The sequence below is a fragment of the Neodiprion pinetum genome, chromosome 2 (genome assembly GCF_021155775.2).
Source record: "Neodiprion pinetum isolate iyNeoPine1 chromosome 2, iyNeoPine1.2, whole genome shotgun sequence".
Classification (NCBI taxonomy): domain Eukaryota; kingdom Metazoa; phylum Arthropoda; class Insecta; order Hymenoptera; family Diprionidae; genus Neodiprion; species Neodiprion pinetum.
This window is the reverse complement of record NC_060233.1, coordinates 39,330,156-39,354,479: the sequence shown is the minus strand read 5'-3', so window position 1 is coordinate 39,354,479 and position 24,324 is coordinate 39,330,156. Positions and strand designations below refer to the sequence as shown.

The following is a 24,324-nucleotide window of genomic DNA, read 5'->3' as shown; positions in this document are numbered from 1 at the left end:
AAACACGAACCTTATATGTATGCAAAGTTGTATTATGTTTCAAGGTTATTTAGATTTTGTAGCCGCAGCTGAATGATCGCATCATCATTGAACGATGACTAATTCGTCGCTGATTTCCCACCGGAAACTAGCGGATACGCGGTTGTGGTACAGATACTTAGTAATCAACATATAAGGCAGGATTGGAGAAATATTATACAACATACATACTCCTGTGAACAGTCGGCGAGGTTGGGCGCAAAAATAGTCGTATGGTCGCGTACCGAATTAGTACACTAGACATCATCATTAGAGCTGAATAAGCTTATTTGAATTTCCCGCTTATTTGGAAAGTGCATTCGGCGAGAGGTAACGAGCGCGTTATCGTGAATAATCGGATAATCTCGGGTCTTTCTCGGGTGCATACGGGACGGATGTGAGTTCATCGATATAACAATACTCGCATATGCTCAATTCGAAATAACTCTTCTGATATTTTGTCCAACTCTAGTGACCAGTCGTCTACCCGACGTTGAACGAACGGCTCGTTATTGAGTCGTTATTCCGTGGCGGTGTGGGGTTGCCTTTTATGGTGATCCAAAGTTGTGAAATTATTTCTTCGGAGTTTGTGATGTTATAAGGACAGCCGATAATCACCTTCAAATCTAGAAAGTAAGAAATGTATACCAAATTTCATATCCGGCCTTACCGAGTTAAAAATACGTATATCAAATTTATGGTTCACGGATTCTCATCTCCGTAACCTTTTTCATGCTAATGCGGTGTCTTGTAAATATAGAGATGACGGCATTAATGGATGGGTAATCGAGACGTGTTCTCAAACCTAAATGATCTGCAAGTGGAACAAATCTTTGTCCCAAAAATATCACCGTTATCACCCTTCGATTTACTGGGCAAAAACCTTATTCTTAAGGGACAAATATAGCGTGGGAGAACTGGTTTTCGGCCGCACCTCACTCGCGCATTTCACAAGTACAAATACCATTTATGACAACGTTCTACGAAACGAAAGCGCTTCTTGTTATTAATGTGCGTCACAAGAAGTAGTGAGGAAATATCAATCCTTCGATCAAATCTAAGAAACATTTGATTTAAAAAATTTCCTCGACCCTGCAAGTCAAACGGATCCATCTCTTAAATTTAATTAGATAATTAAACAATTACTGAAATAAAATTTCACGTTTTCATTAGTACCGAACAATCTCTACACCCGTTTACAAATTAGATACATTGTTTTGCTTGTTGTCAATATTCTCAACGTATTATTAATTATTATACAATCAGATGTCGCTCTTGTTTATAAAATTTGCTAATATGGATGCAAAAATGTTGTATACGCCATTCATGCGACCATTTGTTTGGTAAAAAAATGTGATATCCAAAAACAAGTTTGTAAGAAAATGTTTCAGTTCTATATAGTGAATCCATTATCTTACTTTCTTGTTTGCACTTTTGCTCTTGAGATAAGTATGCATGTTTCCAGCTTGTGTTCTTAAACGTAGCAGTATAACGTATTATTTTGGTATTCAGTTACAATTGAAAATTTTCAGTGATTTTTCCGTAATCTAGGGATGAGGAAAAGTAATTTTTAATCAAATTTATTGACATTGAATCATGTATATCGGATGATTTCATGCCAATAATCATTCACGTACTAATATGACCAACCAGATACCATCATCACAGCATGTGATATTACCAAGTAAAAGTATGATGTCTTACCTTTGGCTTACTAAGAAAATCTGACTCAGCAGCTTAATAATAGACTCCTGTTGCTAAATGTGAGGGTGTAGAAATAAGAATCCTAACTGACCAAAGAAGTATTATATTTAGCTACAATGATAACATTAATTGGTATTATTAATTTTTACTTAAATATGTCAATTTTGATTACTTTATGCAATGCACGATGGTACTTTGCAAAATAAAACGGACAATGTTTCATTGTACATTTATTGTGGTGGGTTTTTTCAATGGTCAGTGTACTTATCATCGAGCTGATTTATTGGAATTCATTTCATTTTAAATTTTACATTTCTTGTACTTTTATTTTATACTTAATATCATTATCCTCTTGATGTACAAAGTAATTTACACTTTACTAGAATGCGTATTATTTCTCTCTTAGTTTCACATATATCTACCAGTTTCTTTCAATTATTATTCCAAGTAGACAGCATAATCTGTTTTCATGTTAATTTTCAACTGTCACACGATATCCTTATAAGGCTTTCTGTATAACCACATATGGCTAACCAGGAATACGTAGGGCAACTGAATGTCAGAAGATAACGTCTATTTATTTAGAATTAATATTCTGCTAACTTTGTTACAAGACTGTATTCAGGAATTCACACGCTTGTAAATAAATTTTAAAAAATTTGACTCTTCAGTATTGATATCGAAAGGTGTAATTTGTTGCATAGTAATGTTTAGTACCATTGTGTACTATTGTGTCAATGAAGTTGCCTTTTTATTTTAGTAGGATTTTCAATTTCATCATAATTAACAGATGCGGCATTAGATTCAAATTTCCTTTGCTTAATACTTTTATATTGGTTTTTTATTTTGCGATTGCATTGAATAAGGGCAATCCTTTTCAATAAACTGTGCAGTACAGCGGTTCTGAATTTGTCGAGGTATGAATTCATACTTGTTCGGTTGCAGTGAAATATGCAGAATGTAACACATATCTATTGATCTACAGGGATGTTTGGCAGCTTAGAATGGGCCCTGGCCCTTGTCACAGCGATAGTTTTTGTTGCTGTCAAAGCTGACTACCCTCTACCTGAAAGACTCACTGGAATGAATCCCTGTATCAGCAAGCAAACCTGCCACGAATGTATACAAACTCCACATTGTGCTTGGTGCGCTGCTCCTGTAAGTTGGATAATTTTTTTCTATGTTAACAAAAAACCCTATGTAACGGAATGGGCTACCCTGTTGTTACATCTGTAAGTATATGTAAAATATGTATTCCTATGTTCACAGAAATTTTCGGAGATGAGGTGTTTTTTGCCAAACATAAACACAAAAATATATGCTACGTGCCCAAAGAAATATACGCGGTATCCGAATAATGTTTATGATGTGATTCGGCATGCGGAATTAACAAAGGGTGGTTATTCATCTGTAGCAGGTGGTAGTGAATTTGAGCAAAGTTCATCCTCTTCTTCGTCTTCCTCATCGTCTTCCTCAAGCTCTAGCTCTAAGCATACGAGTTCTAGCAGTGGTAGTAGGAGACAGGAGGCGATTCAAATCTGGCCTCAAGAAGTCGATTTGACCCTTAGGATAAGTGAGTGAGATTTTTCAAATTCCAATTATTGCTAATTGTTGACAATTTTGCTATTTCCTGAATTATTAACAATATTTTTTACCAGTGAATTTTATTCTTATATGCAATAATTACTTCATTCGTCTTTTCCATTGCTTTAGATGAGGTGCATACTATGTCTTTTTCATACTCTCAAGCCGAGGATTATCCAGTTGATCTTTACTACCTCATGGACTTGAGCAAGTCTATGGAGGATGATAAAGAGAAGTTGTCACATTTGGGAGATTTATTGGTGCAAAGTATGACTAAAATAACAAGTAATTTTCGTTTGGGATTTGGTAGCTTTGTCGACAAAGTAGTTATGCCCTATTTCAACGTTGTGCCTAAGTCGTAAGTAATGAAAATTTAGTTTCATTCAAATCCATACTGTATCTAAGGTGTGAACAGTTGTTGAATGTTGGTGAATGTGTGCATAGACTTGGAAAAGCAATCAACAAATTATTATTTATATATTTGTCAGATGTTATGTTTGCTCAAAAATTGAATTACAAAAAATATTACAGGAATTGAGAAGTTTAGAAAAGACAGAACCAACGATCCTTGAAGTTGTTTAATACTCATATAGCAGAAGTAAAAAATAAATTTTATTTTTCAGCCTTGAGGAACCATGTCCTGGTTGTGCAAAACCGTATGGCTACAAGCACATCATGACGTTGTCACAAAATACTAGTGTTTTTGCTGTAAGTATATCTAAATTTTATTAGTCATCTTCATAATAATTTGTATCTATGATATTTATGCAATATGTCAGCACTACATGGTATTGTGTTGATATGTGTGTCCAATTATTAATTCAAAGATTGAATAACGTATGCAATATTAAATGCGCATTCCTTGCGATGATGTACAATATTATTTCTGTCAATTTATTATTATCATTAAATATTGAATAATGCACATTTTAATGGAACTAGTCACTTAAATTGATTTTCAAGCTATAACTCCATTAGAAATGACTATTAATGGTGAGAAAACTTGATTTTGTATAGTAATTGAACATTGCTTTGCCGATTATAGGATTTGGTTCGTCGTGCATCAGTGTCTGGTAACTTAGATGCTCCTGAAGGAGGATTTGATGCTATAATGCAAGCAATTGTGTGTCGTGATAAGATAGGATGGCGTTCCAAAGCTCGCAGACTTTTGGTATTTTCAACTGACGCAGGATTTCACTACGCCGGGGATGGCAAGCTTGGTGGCATCATAAAACCTAATGACGGACTATGCCACCTCGACTACAGTGGGCTGTACACTCAATCAACATCGCAAGATTACCCCAGTATATCGCAGATTAATCTCAAAGTAAAGGAGAATGCGATCAATATTATTTGGGCTGTAACTGAGGGTCAAATCCAGATATATAGAAGGCTTACAAAGCATATCGAAGGTTCATTTGCTGGCAAGTTATCTGCCGACTCAAGTAACGTAGTGGATTTGATCCGCGAACAATACGAGGCTATTTCCAGTTCTGTGGAAATGAAAGATACAGCCAGTAGTAGCATAAAAGTGAGATACTACTCGAGCTGTTTGGGTGCTGGTCCCCCAATAGAAACATCGAAATGCGATGGCTTGAAAGTTGGTACCAAAGTGGATTTCTTTGCGAAAATTGAAGTTACCAGCTGTCCTAAAAACAGATCTGAATGGAACCAAAAGTTCAATATTTATCCAGTAAGTAGTTCAAACTTGCAGTATGGCTAATAAAGGTTTGAGAGAATCAAATTTGAAGACTTAGTTTGAAAAGCTAATACCTCCTTGATGTTTCAGGTCGGTATCAACGAAACTTTGACTGTTAATCTCCACATGATATGTGATTGTGACTGTGAACATGCTTCGCACCCCATGTACCAGATAAATTCACCTGAGTGCAATTCAATGGGCACTTTAAAATGCGGGGTCTGTGATTGTTACGACCAGTACTTTGGTAAAACATGCGAGTGTACGCGTCATCACGAAAGTGATCAGTCCGTGATGCGTGACAAATATTATCAAAGCTGCAGACCGGATAATACATCGTTGGTTGACTGTTCTGGAAGAGGTAGTTGTGCCTGTGGTGTATGCGATTGTGATACCAGACAAAACCCTGATGAAGTAAGTTTTCAACTTCCTAAATTTTATGTATTCAAAATGTCAGGTCTGATGATGATGCTTGATAATAGCCTCAATTATAATTTTTAAAGTTTTTTATTTGATCGATTGCACTAAATAAAAAACAAAAAGATTAATCAGTAATTCTGTGATCAGATTTATATCTGATAGGCTTCTCTACGATTTACGAAAATTATATAAATTTACACAGTATCGAAGTGCGAAGATATTAGAATAATACATATTCGGAATTATAGTTTGAGAGACTTTATCTAATATTGTTATAGGTGATTTCTGGACCGTACTGTGAGTGCGATAACTTCTCTTGTGATCGTCACGACGGTCAGTTATGCTCCAATCATGGAACCTGTGAATGTGGTGTGTGCAGGTGTGAGCCCGAATGGACTGGACCAGATTGCAATTGCCCATCATCGAATCAGACTTGTAAAGCTCCAGGATCAACTGAAGACATTTTGTGCTCAGGCCATGTAAGACTTGTAATTAGAAGAAAACAAATGCGATGTGAAATTGAATTTGCTTTGAAATTGTCAAGTTAACTCATTTTTGTACAAACCTTAATCACTATAAGCATATTTATTGTTTTAAGTTGTTATATTTTTTTTGTGATTAGGGTGATTGCGTTTGCGGAAAGTGTGTCTGTCGTGAGGATGGAAATCCACGTCATTCAGGAGACTTCTGTGAAAAATGTCCAACTTGTCCTGACCGTTGTATTGAGTTCAGAAATTGCGTTGAATGCAAAATATATTCAACTGGCAATTTTAGTAAAGAAGAAGATTGCGATAACAATTGTAAAAACGTTACTGTTGAGGCAGTCGAACTAGTAACCACTGAGAATGAAGTATTCTGCCATCATATAGACGAGGATAACTGTAAAGTGAAATACTACTACTACTTCAACCAAACGGAAAATCAAGTAGTTGTCGCAGCGCAAGAAAAAAGAGAATGCCCGACCCAAGTTTTCATGCTCGGAATCGTCCTGGGAGTCATCGCTGCGATTGTACTCATTGGCTTGGCTCTTTTATTACTTTGGAAATTGTTGACTACTATTCACGATCGTAGGGAATTTGCGCGATTTGAAACAGAAAGAATGATGGCTAAGTGGGACACGGTAAGCATATTAATTTTTTGCTATAAATTGTGTAATTAATATGTACTCACATAACTTGTGTCTCATTGTCATTTGACATAACATCATTAGGGGCATCATATTTCGGAATTATTGTATACCAAAAATTTTTTGTTCATTTCTCTGCGAAGTATAATCGATACCGATTTATCGAAATACCGGAACACCAAAAGATACTGAAATACACAATAACTGAAATAATGAAAACGAAAATATTTACGATTGTACAACGATCGGAGTTTTTGTTTTCGTGCAGTCGGTGGATTAGATATGTTGAGATATTCGATGAGCAGCTCTTAAACTTACCACGATATTTTTTTTTTTCATTAGTTATTCAAAATTCGCATTTTTCTCGGCGATCTCCGGTTTTCTTAATACTTCGGTTTTTAACAAAACAACATTATTCTAGTATATCGAAGTGTATGCTTATTAACATTTTTTAGCAAAAAACTGGTAACCAATTTCCGATACCAAACAGCCCTAACAAACATACTCATTAATAATGGACTTTACTTACTAATTTCAGGGTGAAAATCCAATTTACAAGCAAGCAACATCTACCTTCAAAAACCCCACTTACGTTGGAAAGTAAAAAAGTTGTAAATCAAAAGAAAGTTTCATCATACCGTTATTTTAAATATACGCATAGTGGAATCTTTCCTTACGCCAAATCTCACGATAGTTTTAACCAATACAAAGCGAGTAACCGATATATTAATTTATTGAATATGCAAGAAACACTGTTTCTTCCGATCTGAGTGTTGAAGAGATCTTATCATCTAATTATATATCGGTTATCTTGCTTTTGAAACGAACGATTTTTTTCATTCAGCTTTCATTATTAGAAATTCGATTACTGTATTTGCGAATGACTCGCTAAATTAAACTTGATAACTTCGACTGTTAACATCGAAGTGACGAACAACAATTCTACGTAATTGAGATGCATAATTCTCATTGAATTATTAATGAAATACGTGCCAGTCTGTTTTGTAGAATTATCGTTTTCAAACATTAAGAAGAAGAGACAGAACTCTAACGGTATTATAACAATTTAATCCTGGAAGCGTTGCTTGTCTTTGATGCTCGTGTTCGTGCTCTCTTATTAGCGTACCGTCAATTAGGCTTTTTTTTGTCAAAGTGTGTTTTATAAAACCGTGACTCAGATAGCACATGAAATTGATGTCACTGAACAATCACCCTGACGAAAATAATCGTGATTGTATAATTAATGCCGTGAGAATTTGACTAAGGGGGCCCATGATATTCACACTGGAGACCAATCCACAGCAGTTAGCCTGGCAAATAGATTTCTGCTCCGTTACGGTACTGCTTCCGCAGTACAGCTGCTACCTACGTTTTTCAAATGTCGTATCCGCCAGGGAGCTACGCAACAGATGCAAGTTTTATAGAATGTTAACGCAGAGCAGAGAAGTTCGTGGACCAGGCTAACTGCTGTATATTGAAATTCTCCTGGAGTGTAAGTTGCCAGCTTCATCGACCCCCCATGGCATAAAAGAAGTCTCGGAAGTGCCTATCATCGAGCGCTGTCATTTTATTTCATGACGTAAGTTATTGGGGCTATTTATTTAATTTGACTTATTAAGCTACTATACTTTATAAAACGAAATCTCTACTGCCATAATTCTTAGACTATAGTAATTATACAATGAAGTATGGCATATTTCACACGCCTATAACGATTATTTTACTTCCGGTTACTACAGAGCTGCGTAGTCAACAAATTGTTTTGTAAAATTAGAATTAGACTTAGAAATCTGTAACAAAATATTAATTTCTAGTTTTTTAAGTGTTTAGATGAAACTTTAGAGTTGAAGTGCCTTTGATGTGACCAGAAAACAGAGATCTTTTTGTTATTGATTGATAAATTTTAATTATTTTTTATACCCGCTGTAAAGCACAATCATTTTTATATTACTTCACCATAGCTTAATTCAATTTTCTTCGCCCTTATTGCTTTCTTTATCTGCACATGTATACCAATGTATATTGTTACACTGTAAGAGTACCTTGTTTCAGCAAAAATATAAACATTTAGGTATGTATATGTACGCATGCCGCATACAAACATGTTTGCTGTGAATTGAATTTATTCTTGAACTAGCTTTCATAGTTTAAAAATAATTCAAATAAACGCGTTACTCTTACAGTCGCAAATAAATATTCACACGTGGTCACAAGTCCATATATTGTCATTCATCATTTTACGTAATTGTTAATTTATTGAAGGCCTTGTTGAAAATAACAATTAAAATATATAATATTTTATCGAGAAAAAAGAAAGTGTCTTATAGTTATATATATTTACAAGGGTCTCTACCTACGTGCACTCATATTACAATTATAATTGTGAAATTAAAGTTGTGGAAAATTTTTGAAAAAGTTATAGTGCATTGAACTTTTATGCATACCTCTTATATATATATAAATTTAAAATTAGATTTAAAGCTAAATTTGTACATAAAGCATAATTTTGTGCGTGTAAAGAATGACCGAACGTTATTAGGTATCATCTTTGCACTTGCAGATGTTTCATTTCTTTCTCACACATAAGAAAATAAACAAACATTAAATAAATAAGGATATTTTTCATGCTCCGATTTTAGCGGGGTTTTTTGTTTGCGTGCATTATTTGATTGTTAGAATTAAAAGTCTATATTTCGGATAATCGAGCTCATCTGGTTATAACTTTGCCTTGCAATTTTCAATTTACTTATAATTAGAGTGATATTATAAAAAGATAGGATATTTTAGTGTGGTATGAACGAGCGCGATCTAGAATATATGTTAAATAAATATACACATAAACTATAGAATAGTGTGTATGAATGCCATCTAACAAATACTAATATTCAATTTATTTCAAGTTAAGTTTAATATTTTATTCATCATTACACTCATTTCTTATTTAGTCTCTAAATTTCCTGTTGATCAACCTTCACTTCCTATTGATGCCATAACTAAGAAAATATTATTATGCAGAAGCTAATGAGAAAATTTCAATTAAGCTAATGTAAAATACTTGAACGTGAAATTAGACGAAAAAACTAAAGTTCAATCATGTACCAGAAATACGCGGAAGAAAAAACAAAAATGAGAAAATAGTGTAGGTTTTTCTCAAGAAAAATGTTCTGTAGCTAGCCCGTCAGCTATGATGTAAAAAAAAAAAACAAGTGTGGCAGTCAACGACTGAAGTTTGCGAACTCGGCCGTTCGGTTATGATGTCATCATTCAGGAGCTTATGTACGCTCAAGGATACTAAACATTTAATATTTATTACATTTAGATTTAGTATCCTTTACGTACGCTCGCGTCGGCGGACCTGCGGAATTAGTAGATATTTGAATATACACTTTAGGCTGGATTTTCACGGGCGTTAAATTTACGCGACGGCAACTTGACACGGCAGCGCTACGCCGTCGGCGGTAAAAAGACGCTTATCAAAATGGATACCGACGCAACGGCAAAATGCTGCGAGTCAAAACTACATGGTTAGGTCAGTGGATTTTAATTATATTTTTATTCGACGAATTTAAAAATATAGGATTGTTAATCGGGAGTGTCAAAAATTTGCGAAAATTAATAAGCGAGATGAAGTACCTGATAGCGTATTTGGACTGCGCGCAATCGATTTCTCTTGCAAAATTACGTCGATATAGTGAATCGAAGAGTCAAGTAATAAAAAATTTTTAAAATCACTCAAATTTCGACTGAAGAAATCCAGAATTATTAGATGTTAGATGTTTATTGAGAATTTTCATATCAATGTTAGAAAACGAGAGAAAAACAAAAGTACTACAATATTTTACAGGGAAGTTGACCGTCCTTTGTTTGTGATTTTCAGAGCTCGGAAACTTTTCTCAAAATCGTTTCGTCGTACGCTTTTTTCACTAATTGGACTCTCAGGAATGTCGAAATATATCTTTCGGCAACGTATTTTATTTGACCGGAAGTCACCAGAAAATTTCAATTGACGCCTGACGCCGCGTGCATCGGCAATTTTTCGACGATTTGACCGCGTTGTACGCAGCTCACATGGGCCTTCCGACCGGTCGAGAATTGCTTCCAAGCGCGATGTCAGTCGCTTTCGAGCAGCCGTGGTGAAGCTACGCAAGTCGTAAGTTGTAAATTCAGATCTCCATGTACAGGCCTCGATTATTCGGGACATGGCGAAGCACCGATACCTTATGGTTAAAAAAAGGCTGTATAACGTTATTCGATCAGTGTATTCCCATGAAACTCACTGTGAATAATATACGAACGGCATGCAGCGTATATGGCCCATGAAAGAACCGAGGTACTGAAATAAAAACAGTCGGGGACATCGAAGGTGAGTTTTGTACATCAAATTTTCATTCTTTGGTGCAATGTCAGCTTTTCGCGATTTCCATTATCGACTCTCTGCGTCGCGTGTCGTTTGTTATTGTTTGTGCGGCTGACTTTCGTTAAGTGCGTCGTTACATTGTAGCAAGCTTAACTGACAATCCGTTTAGGCAGCCAGCTACGACACAAAAAGTGTGAATGGGTTTGGAATCGAGTGTAATTATTATGCTGCATAGTAGTAAGCGTTTTGTGACAAGAAAATGCCCTGATAATCTTCCATTGTGGTTTTTTTTTTCTATCGTTTTGAAAACACGGGCCTTGCAGAACGTTACCTTCGTGTGAGTTGTGTTTTGGATTTCAACAACAAACTGTGGAGTATTACATACTTATATGCAAACTGTAAGCATTGCATCTGTTTCCGAATTTCCTCCGGGAGGGATCCTCCATTTTGTAATCCTTTATTATAATGAAACAAAAGTTAACGCATCACAGCGCTACTAATCGTTTCGAAAATTCGAGTGAATCTAAATCGTCAACTGTTCTTGATTACTCATACAGTAACGTTCATAAATTAGGGATCACTCTTCAAATTTTCGATAAATGTTCCGGGTTGCGTTTGAAAATAGAAAGAATCAGCTACTTTATCGTTTTGTTCAATGTCTTCTACGATCTTTTTAGCACTCATAAATGATGTTAAACATGTTTTTTCGCGATTTTCATACTTTCATAAAATCGTGCGTAACTTTTTGGAAAATAGCAATAGGAATTATTTCTCCCAAGGACTTTCTAAGGGGCGAGATTCAGCCTTAATTCCGTTTTTTTTTATGCTTGCGATTTTTTGTCCGCAAAGTTCCGTAATTTTCTGTAACGTACTTCAATTTTTGGAAAATTCATCGTTATTCGAGAACTATGAGGTTCAAAATTAAATGTCAAGGGCAAAAAAAGTTTTATTATTTTATTTTGAAGGGGTCATAATTGAAAGCCCTCTTTGAAAGTTTTGAGAAATAATTCCTATTGCTATTTCCCAAAAAGTTGTGCGCGACTTTATGAACGTATGAAAATCGCGAGAAAACGACATGTTTAACATCACCTAGTGAGTGCTAAAACGGTCGTAGAGGATGTTGCAAAAACGATAATGAAGCTGAGTTTTTCTATTTTTAAATGTGACCTAGAAAATTTTTCTGCGCCTTTTTTGGCTGAGATATCTAATTTTTTGACCTGATAGAAAATTTGGAAAGTGATCCTGAACTTATGAACAGTACTGTACCTATTATGTTTAGGATAACTATGGTGAATTTTGCATGCTGTTCAAGTCGTTATTGAAGATGAATTAAGTACTAGCAAAATATTGTATTATTTCATCTGGTTGCAGAAAGAAACTCCAGCAATGTTGATTGGCATTGGTGATTATCTAGATTGAAAGGCCCTGTCAATAAATCTTGGAAGACATCAATCCATAGTGGAATTGTTGAATTTGTTACATATAAACAATAGGTATAAAACAATCCTAATCATTTGTCATTTGTTTATGTAATTGCTAAGATTTTCCAATACTTGGCATAACACATTATCTACAAACCAAAATTGTATGTGTTTAAGCATTGAGTATATGGATATTGAATCCGATCAAATATTAACAAAATGTTATGGTTTTGTCCTTCATGTGATTACAGAATTGAACTACTGCAAGAATGATCGAAGTTAGCGAATATCCGCACCAAGTGATCCCGGCAATATGTGTTTGAAATCAAAATGCAGAAGCTGAACAAGTCGTAATTTTGTGCAAGACTATATTGAAAACAGGTACACATTTGAGATCACTCTTGATTATACCGTTGGGCTACTATCAATATGAGAAATTTGTCAGTTAATTGAAATTGATTGGTATTCAGTCTTTCATTATATTTAGAAAAATAATAGTAATTTTTCAACATCTTGTATATTGATTTTGCTAAACAAATACTACTAAAATGTCGTTATATCTTACCTGTTAACAGGGGCACACTATGTTGCAGCACTGTTAACAAAAAGCGATGATCCGAAAGACGTAACCGAATCAATCGATCTCCGACAACAAACTGAAAATTAAATCACCTGCTATGCATTGAATTAAACTGAAAGGTACATATTCGATATGATTTTTGATTACCATATCCCTTTTAATTGAGCATGATTTCAATTTCTCACTAATTTTATGCGTATATTCAATACCTGCGCTTATTTTATTAGCCCTCTAGTATTAATTTTGGCAGTTCATTTGTAAATAACTCAGAAACCACTGAAATATCATGCAAATAACTTATTTTGACACAGGCAATGCATTGACCTCAAATTTGATCCATGTACATTGTGCGAGTGATATTTAATTGCATTCTTGTTGTAGTATGAAAAGTGTGTCACCGCCATACAACCTGAGATGCTACGGCAACATGATGCTATACATGTAAAGTGTGGAGCAACCCTAAGCAGGTAAGAAAACTTGTCTTAATTATTGTTTCATAATTCAATGTGGTACATTTGAAACCTAATTTTTGTCATTCCGTAATATGTGGCGAATAAATATGGAAGTAGACAATAATAATAATTTATTTCAGAACTGAAAATCTAGTTTGATCAATCAATTTGAGCTTCTGTTTTCGTTTTTTCAGAGTTGAGCAGAGACATCCGAGTAACTTCTCCATTACTCAGCAACGTTGGTGAGTTTGCATGTGTTTGGGTTACTGGTGTATTTCCCTGGGACTTCTCCATCACGTGGCGTGGCGGTAACAATGGTTACACAAATCTTCAATATCTTAGCTGCATGGATAGGCTCATTCGTGATCGCAACGGTGCTTAACTTTAAGCTGGTGCATTTTTTTTTTGTTACAGTTAATCTATTTTACCATAGTCACTCAAAGTTAGAAAATTTTGCACGTTGCTGAAAATGGAATGAGCATCGCGACAGGTCACCATCTCTTACTCGACATTCGCGAAAACAAATTGTGTTTAGCTACAGATATAATTACCTTATAGCTACGGTTGAATTTTCCAATGATGTTGTTTAAGTGGTGGATACTCCTGAGGCTTGAACAAGTATGCCATCGATTGTTTAATCGATAGCATTTTAAAGTCTGGCAGAACGTAACGTATCAACTTGCATGATATATCTTGCATCATTTTCAATTTCTTAGTACCCAGCAACTATTGAACAAGTACAGGCTTAGATCGGTTCGAAAAATGCTGATTAGCACACAGGATGTTTTTAATCCATCTTACGAAAGGTTGATGTACCGATAGTCAGCCAGCAATGACTAAAATAGTATTGTCGCTGACTACGGTACAAAAACATTTTGCTCCCCATAGGCAACCAATGAAAAAGTAAGTGACAGTGACCACGGCGCAAATGAGGAAGAATGATGTGTGTTGGAAAGAATGAAAAATCGTTTAGAACGAATATAGGTAATCGGGTAGGTAGGTAGTCGTTGTGGGATCCGTCGCGGGGCTTGGTGCAGATTTGCGTGTGAATCTTTTTTCAACATTTCCGTTGGGTGGTTTTGTTGGGAATCAGGCGAGGGTAGGAAGGTCGCGAGGTACCGCGATGTTACTAACTTTTGTAATCCACAGCGTCAAATGATCACAGTGGTTTTTCTCCAGAAACACGTAAAAGACTCGAATATAAGAGTCTCCGAACTATTAGTGAGCTTTCAAATTTTAACGAGGCTCAATTTCTCGTTTCTTGTCACTCTGCAATCATTTTGCAGTTGTTATTCATTTTAATTACTTAGTCATTATCGATAATTATTTCATTCATTTGATCTCTGTGATCGTCTGAATGGGCAAAACGCATCTCTGGACCATCTATCGCGCTCCGTGGTACGCTGGATGAGACGAGATGCTGAGCTCGAAGACTTCGCGTTGAAGAGGACCGCCGACCGTCACGCCACACAATAATGCATGTGCTCCAACCTCCCTCCCGGATTTGACTCGCATCTCGGAAGAACAATCCGCATCGCAATGTGTCGAATTCAAAAAGACGCAGATGCGGATTGGGTTTCTATAGAATTTTACGACAAATCCTAGATTTCTAAGGTTTTTTGACAGGTTAATCGGTCGCGCCTTTTTGCGCGTAGATTAATCACAGGAATCAGACGCGCTTTTTATGCGATGATTGGCAACGAAAGTCAACGAATTATATTTTAGCAAAATTGTGGCCACCCGGATAATACGAGTCGATCGATCGCGCTTTTTGCTTAGCGATTTCGCAAACGGTATATCGTAAAGTAAAGCACTCTCGATATGTTAAACCTTCAGCTTTTCAATCAATTTTCTTACCTGCAACTGAGTTTTCAAGTTGAAATTGACCACACCTATTGAGCGTAGACTTGATACTCTCAGGTTCTGAGAGAACGCGTGGCATTTGCAAGCCAGCGGTAAATTTACGGGGATAGAAATCGCGGAGTGTATAGTGATAGTGAAGAATCTTGTCGTAAGTATTTATAAAACATGTCGATATTGTAAAAAAAAACTTTTTTTTTCTGTTTTTCTTGTTTATTGTTACAAGACGATGAGCTAACTTTTTTTTAAAAGTATACCGAGAAATATTCAGTCTTCACTCGAACAAAATATTCATTTCAATAATTCCAGGTAGACAATTGATTTTGATTCAAGAAATGCATAATTTTCTCTTCAATTATAGTAATAATAGAGTAGAAGACTTTTCATGAATGTTGACGTTGGGCTTGACACAGTTTTTGTCGGTGAATGCACTTTTGTCTTTGTGCTAATCGTAACTTCGTCCATTTTAGCTAATCAAATCTTTTGTCTGTTTCACATAACGAAACCTTTTGTCTGTTTCAGCTAACCAAACTTTTTCATATCATATATTTTGATTGTTTCAGTTAATCATAACTTTTGACTATTTCAGGTAACCAAACCTTTTATCTGTTTCAGTTGACCAATCCTTTTGTCTGTTTCAGCTAATCAAATTTTTAGACTGTTTCAGCTAATCAAATCTTTTGTCCATTCGAGGTAAACAAATATTTTGACTGTTTCAGTTGATCAGACCTTTTGACTGTTTCAGCTAATCAAACTTTTTGACTGTTCCAGATATTCAAATCTTTTGTCTGTTCCTGCTGATCAAATCTATAATTGCATTTCCGATGAAACTTTTTTTTACTACCATCTGAAGCGATTTCTGCTACGATTTCCGGAATAGTTAATAAGGCCTTGATAAATCCTATCAAAATCGAATTCAGATGTGTAAAATTGCTGATTGGAGAAATATCTCATCTTAAGCGGCTTGGCAGTTTATCTTTTTTGAGGTGAAATGTTCCCTGACCTATATAATTTTTCATGGCACATCCCAATTCGATTTTTTCAGGACTTATCATGGGTCTGTTGAAAATTATAAGGATTGTAGCAGAAATTGATTTCGATCTTAGCAATAAAAGTCACGTTGGAATTACGTCAGTTCGTATTTTCGATGCATCCCGAGTATTCTTGACGTAACTTCTGTTACGAACATTAGTTTAAGTATTTTGAGTATTATTGTGTAAGAATGACGCGATTGGTTTATTCGTTGCGGATGGTGAAGCGTTTGTATAATGTTAGCCAATGAAAATTTTCCAGTCAATTTTGTTCCCAATCAGTCTTACTGCAACAATATCATCTGTTAATATATTTGTGATTTATTTCTTTACGACCACTACGGTGGCATTTCGCCATGTTAAATACGTTCTGAATTATCCACTGAGCTGAAATTATGCCGAAAATTAGTTCTAAAAACTTTTTCCTCGTTATTAGATGCCACAAAATCGTGGGCAATAGTGTGCACCTCCACTGATATATATATACACCTCGCACTCACTTCGTCTGAAGCTACTTTTTCATGCGCAGCAAGCAGCTGGATGCAGCATGCTCGGATTGGTCGATTCACCAAAATCACCAGGCGTGAGACGCCACCGATTGGTGATTTTGGTGGATTGACCACTCGGAGTATGCTGCATTCAGCTGTTTGCCGCACACGAAAATGTACCTTGATTAATGATTGAGCTTTTGAATTGAGCGTTGGCAACACTGACTGTCACGAAGGCAGCCGCGGAATCTCTACGTTGAAATGGTCAATCACGACGGTTAATCATTTGCAATGTCAATATTGCAGCGTAGTAATTGTAACGAATAAGCGGCGTATTAAAGAGCTGTATATCTGACACGTACTTTTACTACGTTGCGGCTTGATTATCTCGTCCACGATTATAGCCGTCGTTCTTTGCCTTGGTTATAAGTTTAGCTGCTGTGAATTTGAAATTGTTAACCTAGTCTTGGCTGAACTGTGACAGAATTATTGTTAGATTAACAGATTTAGTTGAGGGTACAACGAAACTATAAATTAAACGTAAATCGAGGAGGCTGTTCCTCGAATTATGATAATTTGTCGCCAAAATGGTAGCAAGTCAGAAAAACAATGACGGGAAAACGAGGGTCTTAATGCCAGTTTTGCTATGTGCCTTTGCTATACCAATTTCTATGCTATTCTGGATCGTTAATTTGATTTACTCATTCTTGACACCAGATGTCGAACAACATACCGACGGTAATATTTTGCATAGTTAATTCGAGCCTGTTAGGCTTTCTACATAGTTTTCGCGCAGTGTAGAATATATTTTCTACAAGCGACAATTAGGGGTGACTTTCTTCGATCTGAAACACTTGATTTTCCAATTTACGAGGCATGTAGATATTTTTTTGTATGAGCTTGAATATCTGTGAATTTCAAGTCACCTAAATATAATTTGTTTATAAGTTTCTTTTCGTAATAGTACAATATGCTTTACTGTAACATCAAAAATATTCAACTTTAACTGGCTCTAGGAATGTTACAATTCAGATGCTTACACAAATTCTCAATAAATCTATGCCATCTTTTTTTGATAGGACAATCTGTCATTTCTCCTTGGAGATGGCTGACTGCAGTTGTAATCCCAATACTTTTTGCTGGTTGGGGTCTCAAGCGGAAAAGTTTGGATTTCAGCGGAGCTTTTCTAGGTAAAATATTTTGTCCGCGTGTCTGGATTCAATGAATTGAGTTGTCTTTCCCAAGTTTACGACCTTTATGTAGTTATCTCATGTATTTTGTGCAGGATTGTTCACAGGATTTATTCTCAGCATTACAAGTTATACGCACATCGCTTGTTTGATAGCTTTTTTTTTCACTTCTTCGAAAGCCACCAAGTTTCGATCTGATAAAAAGAAAAAATTGGAGGAAGAATTTAAGGAAGGTGGTCAAAGGAATTGGATACAAGTTTTATGCAATGGAGGAATGGCAACGCAATTAGCGTTGCTATACTTATTGGACGTTGGATGTGGAGAACGGCCAATCGATTTTGCAAAAGATTATAGGAGTTCCTGGCTATCGGTTGGAATATTAGGTATGTATTGTCCTGTACTCACTTTAGTTTCATCTTAGCGAATGTAATCACACGTCACTTTCAAAGTATTTCCAAGTTCAAGCAGTCCGCTGAAACCTGGTCATGTTTGTTTAGATACGTAGTTTATGATCGAGTTTCTTTAAACTAGCAAATTAAGTGAGAGGAAACTACGGTAGCCTTGAAATTATTCTTACATCAAGCTGAGAGATTGCTTATTTTTCATTTATTCTGTTGAAGATTCACAGACTTCAGCAAGTTCGTGAAGACTGGTATCTGTTCAAATCGTAAGTTGCACATAGAGAAGGATTTGTTTGATATAGAAACTTTTTTTTCAGGTGCCTTTGCCTGTTGCAATGGTGATACATGGGCATCGGAACTTGGTACTGTGATTGGGGATTCGGAACCATTTTTGATCACCACAAGGGAGAGAGTTCCTAAAGGTTTTTTTCACTGTTGAATCGGTTTACCTGGAAGATATTTAATTTATCTTAGGATAAACGCGCTCTTCAGGAATTGTATATTCTAAGTTGAAACACATCGAAATATGTTTACTTACATTAGTTCAAACAAGATATACCTAATTGGAGTTTCATTTAACAGGCGAAACATTCAAGTCTGAAAATTATTACTACTCTCAACTTGGCGTCAACCTTATTTCCTTCATTAATGGAAATATATCCAAATACAGGTACTAATGGTGGTGTTACTTGGATTGGGCTTTTGATGTCTCTAGCGGGTGGCCTAGTTGTAGGGCTATTCAATTATGTTGCAGTATTATACACTGTAGACACAGTCGTGCTGCAACTGGCTGCGCCCCAATGGCCAATCATTATTGCTGGTGGTTATGCTGGTCTCGCAGGCAGCGTACTTGATTCTATTCTAGGAGCCACTCTGCAGTATTCGGGTGAGTATTCATGTGTTACGTAATGTGGAAAAGTGGAATCAAACTAAGCGACAAAATCAAGAGGAGATAGAAAAATTTCAGTTTGAGTTATATTTTCTTTATTTTCGTTTTTCGTTACATTTTCCGTGAGCAGGCTTAGATGAGACTGGCAAAGTTGTGGAACGCCCTGGGAAAGGTGTGAAGCATATTAGTGGTAGGCAAGTCTTTGATAATCATAGTGTCAATCTTTTATCGAGCATAGTAATGGCTCTGACTCTTCCAAGATTGGCGAATCTCTTTTGGCCTTGATGTCAGGGAAATAATTTATGCTTGGAACATAAGTCTGGTACGTATAATAATACAAGGTTTATTCATCTTTGGCAAAGATGAAACTAACTTTATTAATTTCTTTATTCATGCTTTCATTTCCAAGTTTCATTGGTCATATGCTCTGTATAAACATGGACACAAAATTTTAATTATGCTTGTGGTAGAAAAAGTGCGGACAGAACAACTTAGTGTTCAAAAGTTTATGTCTGGTACTTGCGATATCAAATAACATTTTTTGAGAATTACTCAGACCAAAAGTTTGTTAGAAAAGTTTTAAATGCAGCTGTTTTATATTTAACTGGATAAAAATACCTACATTATACACGTCTAGTAAATAACGAACATGCGTATTCACCTCGATATACGTTGTAATGATGGAATAATGTTGAAATTAACACAGGTATATAATTATGATCAACAGCTGTTGCAAACTATTGATTAAGCTGCAGGCAGCGTTGTTCGAGGATAATATCGATGAAACGTCATATTGTATTCCTAACCATTCTTGCGTATATAATCATTAAATCGGCAGCAACAGACTCCCTGAAAAATGATTGTAAAAAATATTCGTGTAGCCTTGAATACGTGGACGAAATAAACTATTTTTCATTTTCTATTTGGATATTTTTGCCTCAACAAACTCATCAGTTGTTACAAAAAAGGTAGAGTGTGATAAGTAATAGCAAAGCGTATGTCTCATGATTATATTCAAAGTAGAACGGTGTTTAATGCGAGACTATAACAAGTAAAAAAATACTGCTCTGGGCAATGTGCCATAACATGCATTACCTGACAACTAAAATGACACTTCGATAAAGTCTAGTAGATGAATGAAACGGGATAATAAAAGACGAACATTCCATTTTGGAGAACAACGGTCATATTTATTTCGTATAGCTATATTGTGTGACAAATTACTTACTTGACATTCAATATTATATGTCGGAATAATATGTGCACATGATTAGTTTACAGACAGTTGTATTTATTTTGTATTTTATTCTTTTCTTTTTTTTTTTTCCCCCCATTTTAAGTATACAAAGTTATTTACACGTATTACTTTGTGCTGTACAGAAAGATATACAGGCTAAAAACATTGATTTGTTTATTTTACAGTTATTTTTCTTGTTTGTGTATTTTATTTTATGTCCACGTTGTAATTATCACACCACGATAACGAACCAATAAGGTAAATTTGCTCTAAATGGTTATCCAGGCCAAAGCCGATTTCCCTCTTTTAAGTAGACTGCCATCTTTGTTTTCATTTTCGTTCGTTATTTTCTGCAGCGATCGTGATGTCTTCGATTGATAATTATGATATCATTATTAGTAATTATGGGTAGTTATAATTTTATTTTTATAACAATACACCTCATTAGTACACCAGATATATTCCTATATATGTATAACATGCGTAGTTTCGTTGATTTGTTCTTTTAACATTATTGTTAGGTTTTTCTCATTTCTTTTTTTTTTTTTTTTTGTTTTTACGTATATAATTATATGAAAGATATATAATTTTATATATAATAAATTTACTTCATTCTGTATAAAAATTCCTTTTTTTTGTTATAATCTCTATATTTTTAGTGATATGACGAGTACGGAATCTTTAACATAGCGAATTGTTCTAAAGCTGAATTTGATACAGTGTGTAAGGTAGATAGATACACCGTTTTCTAGCTACTGCTCTATTTATGGGTAAATTTTTCAAGAACTTCATGATAACGAATGTGAATGAAAGTTCAAAGTCTGCGAACTAAACAGTCAACTTGCCAAACATGACGAGAAAAACTTGAGGTATCGTTCCGTCATTTAAAAATATTAAATTTTCAGGAACGTGTAGCCAAAATACGGTGCTTCGATCCTTTAGTGCAGGATTTTACAGTCGATGAATGTGTTGATACCGGTGAAAAAAAATAATTATATTTACTTTGTACAGTTCGTATTCAAAGCCTAGTTTCATTTGTTTATATATTTATTTATTTATTTACTTATTCTCTTTCACTATACTGTAGACAGAAAATCGTAATTGAGCACGAAATTATAGGGGAGATCAGGTAAAAAATTGAACGTCAAATTTTGTTAACATTTCTTTTAAAAAATTCTCACTTATTCCAAAATAAAAGGAATATTCTTTGTTGGCAGCTTAGAAAGTGGAATAATTCCCTTTGCTGTGAGTAAGCTGCAGGAATAGAAAGATGTCGATAGAATCAGTATATAACCATGTTATTTCCCTAAGTGCCCCATTTCGCCTCGGTCTTCCCTATAATGTCACTATACCCTTTGATGATCCGTATAATCCACCTTAATTAGAATCGAAAGTATGATTAGCAACATATCATGTAATAAGTACCTTACACCAGAATCGAATTGAATTCATTCACTCAGATTATACTTCGTTTTTAGATGAATCGAAAACTATATCGTCTCTCAGTTTCTGGACTGCAGTATTACCGTTTAAATATGATGAAATTTTTATCGGAAAATAGGAATTTGAGCTGATTTTTTCGGGAATTGCGTGACTTATTTTCGGTATAGAAAAATACATAACGATAACACATGATTATAATTCGACAATATAAATGCAACTTGATTGTTATAAAATGCTAGTTCGTTATTTTCAAACGATTACGTATAACGTGTAACAGAACGTAGGTATATAAGAAATGTACACCCCAATGCCGCAATATCTGACCTGAGAAACTCAAAATACAAATTCTGTGATTCCGACCTGGCTATGTAATATTAGACATACATACGTAGAGACGTAATCGATTTGTCGCATGTACGTGAATTTGAGCTTTCGAAATCCTGCTGCACGCTCTCTAACCGCGAATCAGTTACAAGTATACCACTGGTAAAAATCGGTGTGTGTAGACTGAAAATCATTGAAATATCGATGAAAAGTGACCGAATCGTCAGTGTACGTGTACTGATTTTTTCCAGTGGTACACTTATAACTGGGAATTATCGGAATTTCTCTGATTTAAATTTAGAGAGCTTTATTTGAGTTCGAAACCCCACAGTTTTAACGAAGTGAATTTTTGTCAACTGTAACTGTAACGATAATATTGGACTGGGGACAAAGTGATTTGGGCGACAATAAAAGCACGTCTCAACGTTGGGGTTTCAAAATAATTCAGCGATCATGATTGGGAGGGAGGGGGTTGAGAATTAAGCTAGGGTGATCCAGCGCCACAGGCAATTATAAATCCCTCTCGATCTTAGTCAGCCGTCCGTTGGGTAGTAATCAGCACTGGCTCTGGTATTGGTTGAAGTCGTTCGCCGAGTCGTTGCGTTTTATGAGAACCTGGAGGTGGTTGCTACTTCCTCGACGCGCGGCGGCCGTGCTGGATCCCGCGGACTCCTGCGGATCCACCCCCGCCGCCGACTGATAGTCACACCTTCTCCTCTCCCGCCATCGGACCTGCGGTCGATCGGACAAACTGAAACAGTCAACACCCCAAAATGGACTCGACTCGGGCGATGCCATTGGCACGATACGGACGACGATCGATCACCCCTTCGAACGAATCACCGATACAATTTCCCGAAATTTAAACGTCGAGGAAACGCGGGGCTGGAGAAACCCCGCGCGTCATTGTCAGTTTTGTTAATCACGTTGACTGATTGTCATTCGATTATTGCTAAAACCGTACAAAAATTAGCACTCTGCGGTTACGTGAAAAACGTGCGAGCGAGTTAGAAAAACCTGGCCACGTCGATTGGCTTACTTACAATCGTTCGGTATCTGTAAATTATCATGCCTGGGTTTTTGTTTTTTTATATCTTGCAACCCTTGTCAATTTTTTCAACCATTATCAAATCTGTTAGTGCTTAGTTGAGTTAGTCCGCATTGCACCATTGACGATACAAATTCCATGTAATACAAATTCACGTGACAATTGCATAGGTATACTGTTGGAATGAATTTCATGCGAATGTTCATGCCTGCGAAGATCCGTTTCTTGTTCAGTTGTTCTTACGAAATTAATACGTGTTCATAGTTGAGTTTACGTTTCGTTTCGTTTACGCTTGTGTCAATTAGATGGAACGAACAAGAATTTGTTCCAATTTACAGACGACGGAAGAGTAAAAACGACTTGCGATACGGACCTTGATGATGAAAACTAAGTATTTAATTTCTGTCAATGCTTCAAAGATAATATTTTAGTTCTTAGCATTCACCACACAACATCCAAATAAATTGTTATAACGTCAATCGGATTTTTTCCTTCAACAGTCTACGTATGGATTGTTAGATACAATAATAAGGAACCGGATGGAATCACAGAGCGATTGTAATAAATACAATATAAGGGATCGAAGTTGCAGAATCGTCTGATATTTTTGTGTTACTCGAGAGATTCGTCATAATATAGTTGTAAGTCAGTTTCAGATTTCCAGGCAGACGATCCTGCTGTATTGATTCGGGAAATGCATTACGGGTATTAGTTCAGAGGTATAGGTTTAGGGAGCATTTTTCTATCCGTCACTCATCTTCCTGGGAGATATCTTACCGAGACGGTTGTTGCTGTACATGAGTTTGCCCTCTTTCTGACGAACGCTGTTCCCTCCCACTTCCGTTTGAACTGAGTTATCACCTGTCGAGTATATCGTAGACATACATATAATGCTAATGCGAATTCTAAAATTCAGATGTACCTACATTGACGTTGTGTATCGTATAACATTTGCATCGTAGTTACAATATTACAATATTATTGTCCTTTGGTCGTATACAGATTTATGGAGATTGAATAACTTGACGTTGAAACGTAATACGCACGTAGCT

At 35.8% G+C, this 24,324-nt stretch overlaps 3 protein-coding genes across 14 annotated transcripts in view; 2 read left to right on the top strand and 1 right to left on the bottom strand.

Moving 5' to 3' along the window:
• The first annotated feature begins 484 nt into the window (after positions 1–484).
• On the top strand, positions 485–9,450 carry mys (position-specific antigen beta subunit myospheroid). Its single transcript, XM_046612696.2, has 10 exons — positions 485–651; positions 2,708–2,880; positions 2,992–3,295; positions 3,436–3,664; positions 3,930–4,014; positions 4,352–4,999; positions 5,096–5,419; positions 5,704–5,904; positions 6,048–6,545; positions 7,090–9,450. Exons 2-10 carry the CDS (start codon positions 2,710–2,712, stop codon positions 7,153–7,155), a joined length of 2,526 nt encoding a protein of 841 aa, XP_046468652.1. The 5' UTR covers positions 485–651; positions 2,708–2,709; the 3' UTR covers positions 7,156–9,450.
• A 7,510-nt stretch (positions 9,451–16,960) lies between these two features.
• LOC124212098 (transmembrane protein 19) overlaps positions 16,961–24,324 on the top strand; it is a 39,568-nt gene continuing 32,204 nt past the window's right edge. Inside the window, exons 1-6 of one of the 4 annotated variants that reach the window (XM_046611848.2) lie at positions 16,962–17,478; positions 17,820–17,930; positions 18,026–18,313; positions 18,649–18,753; positions 19,002–19,217; positions 19,351–20,142. In XM_046611848.2, coding sequence (XP_046467804.1) covers positions 17,328–17,478; positions 17,820–17,930; positions 18,026–18,313; positions 18,649–18,753; positions 19,002–19,217; positions 19,351–19,505 — 1,026 coding nt within the window. In that variant the 5' untranslated portion in view covers positions 16,962–17,327 and the 3' untranslated portion in view covers positions 19,506–20,142. Of the gene's footprint in view, positions 17,479–17,819; positions 17,931–18,025; positions 18,314–18,648; positions 18,754–19,001; positions 19,218–19,350; positions 20,143–24,324 lie in introns of those variants that run through there. The other 3 variants (XM_069133416.1, XM_046611844.2, XM_046611845.2) reach the window with 3 other exon arrangements.
• Dh31-R (Diuretic hormone 31 Receptor) overlaps positions 20,945–24,324 on the bottom strand; it is a 159,071-nt gene continuing 155,691 nt past the window's right edge. For 8 of the 9 annotated variants that reach the window (XM_046611871.2, XM_046611868.2, XM_046611872.2 and 5 more), the window contains 2 exons: positions 24,050–24,133; positions 20,945–22,956 (listed from right to left, as the gene is read on the bottom strand). In XM_046611871.2, coding sequence (XP_046467827.1) covers positions 22,780–22,956; positions 24,050–24,133 — 261 coding nt within the window. In that variant the 3' untranslated portion in view covers positions 20,945–22,779. Of the gene's footprint in view, positions 22,976–24,049; positions 24,134–24,324 lie in introns of all 9 variants that reach the window. The other variant, XM_069133419.1, reaches the window with a different exon arrangement.

What these genes read in the sequence shown, in the direction of transcription:
- mys (XM_046612696.2), top strand. Translation starts at nt 2,710, where the DNA reads ATGTTTGGCAGCTTAGAATGGGCCCTGGCCCTTGTCACAGCGATAGTT. An exon ending in CGATTTGACCCTTAGGATAA is followed by an intron (nt 3,296 to 3,435) that starts GTGAGTGAGATT and finishes CCATTGCTTTAG; the next exon opens with ATGAGGTGCATACTATGTCT. An exon ending in ACATTTTGTGCTCAGGCCAT is followed by an intron (nt 5,905 to 6,047) that starts GTAAGACTTGTA and finishes TTTTGTGATTAG; the next exon opens with GGTGATTGCGTTTGCGGAAA.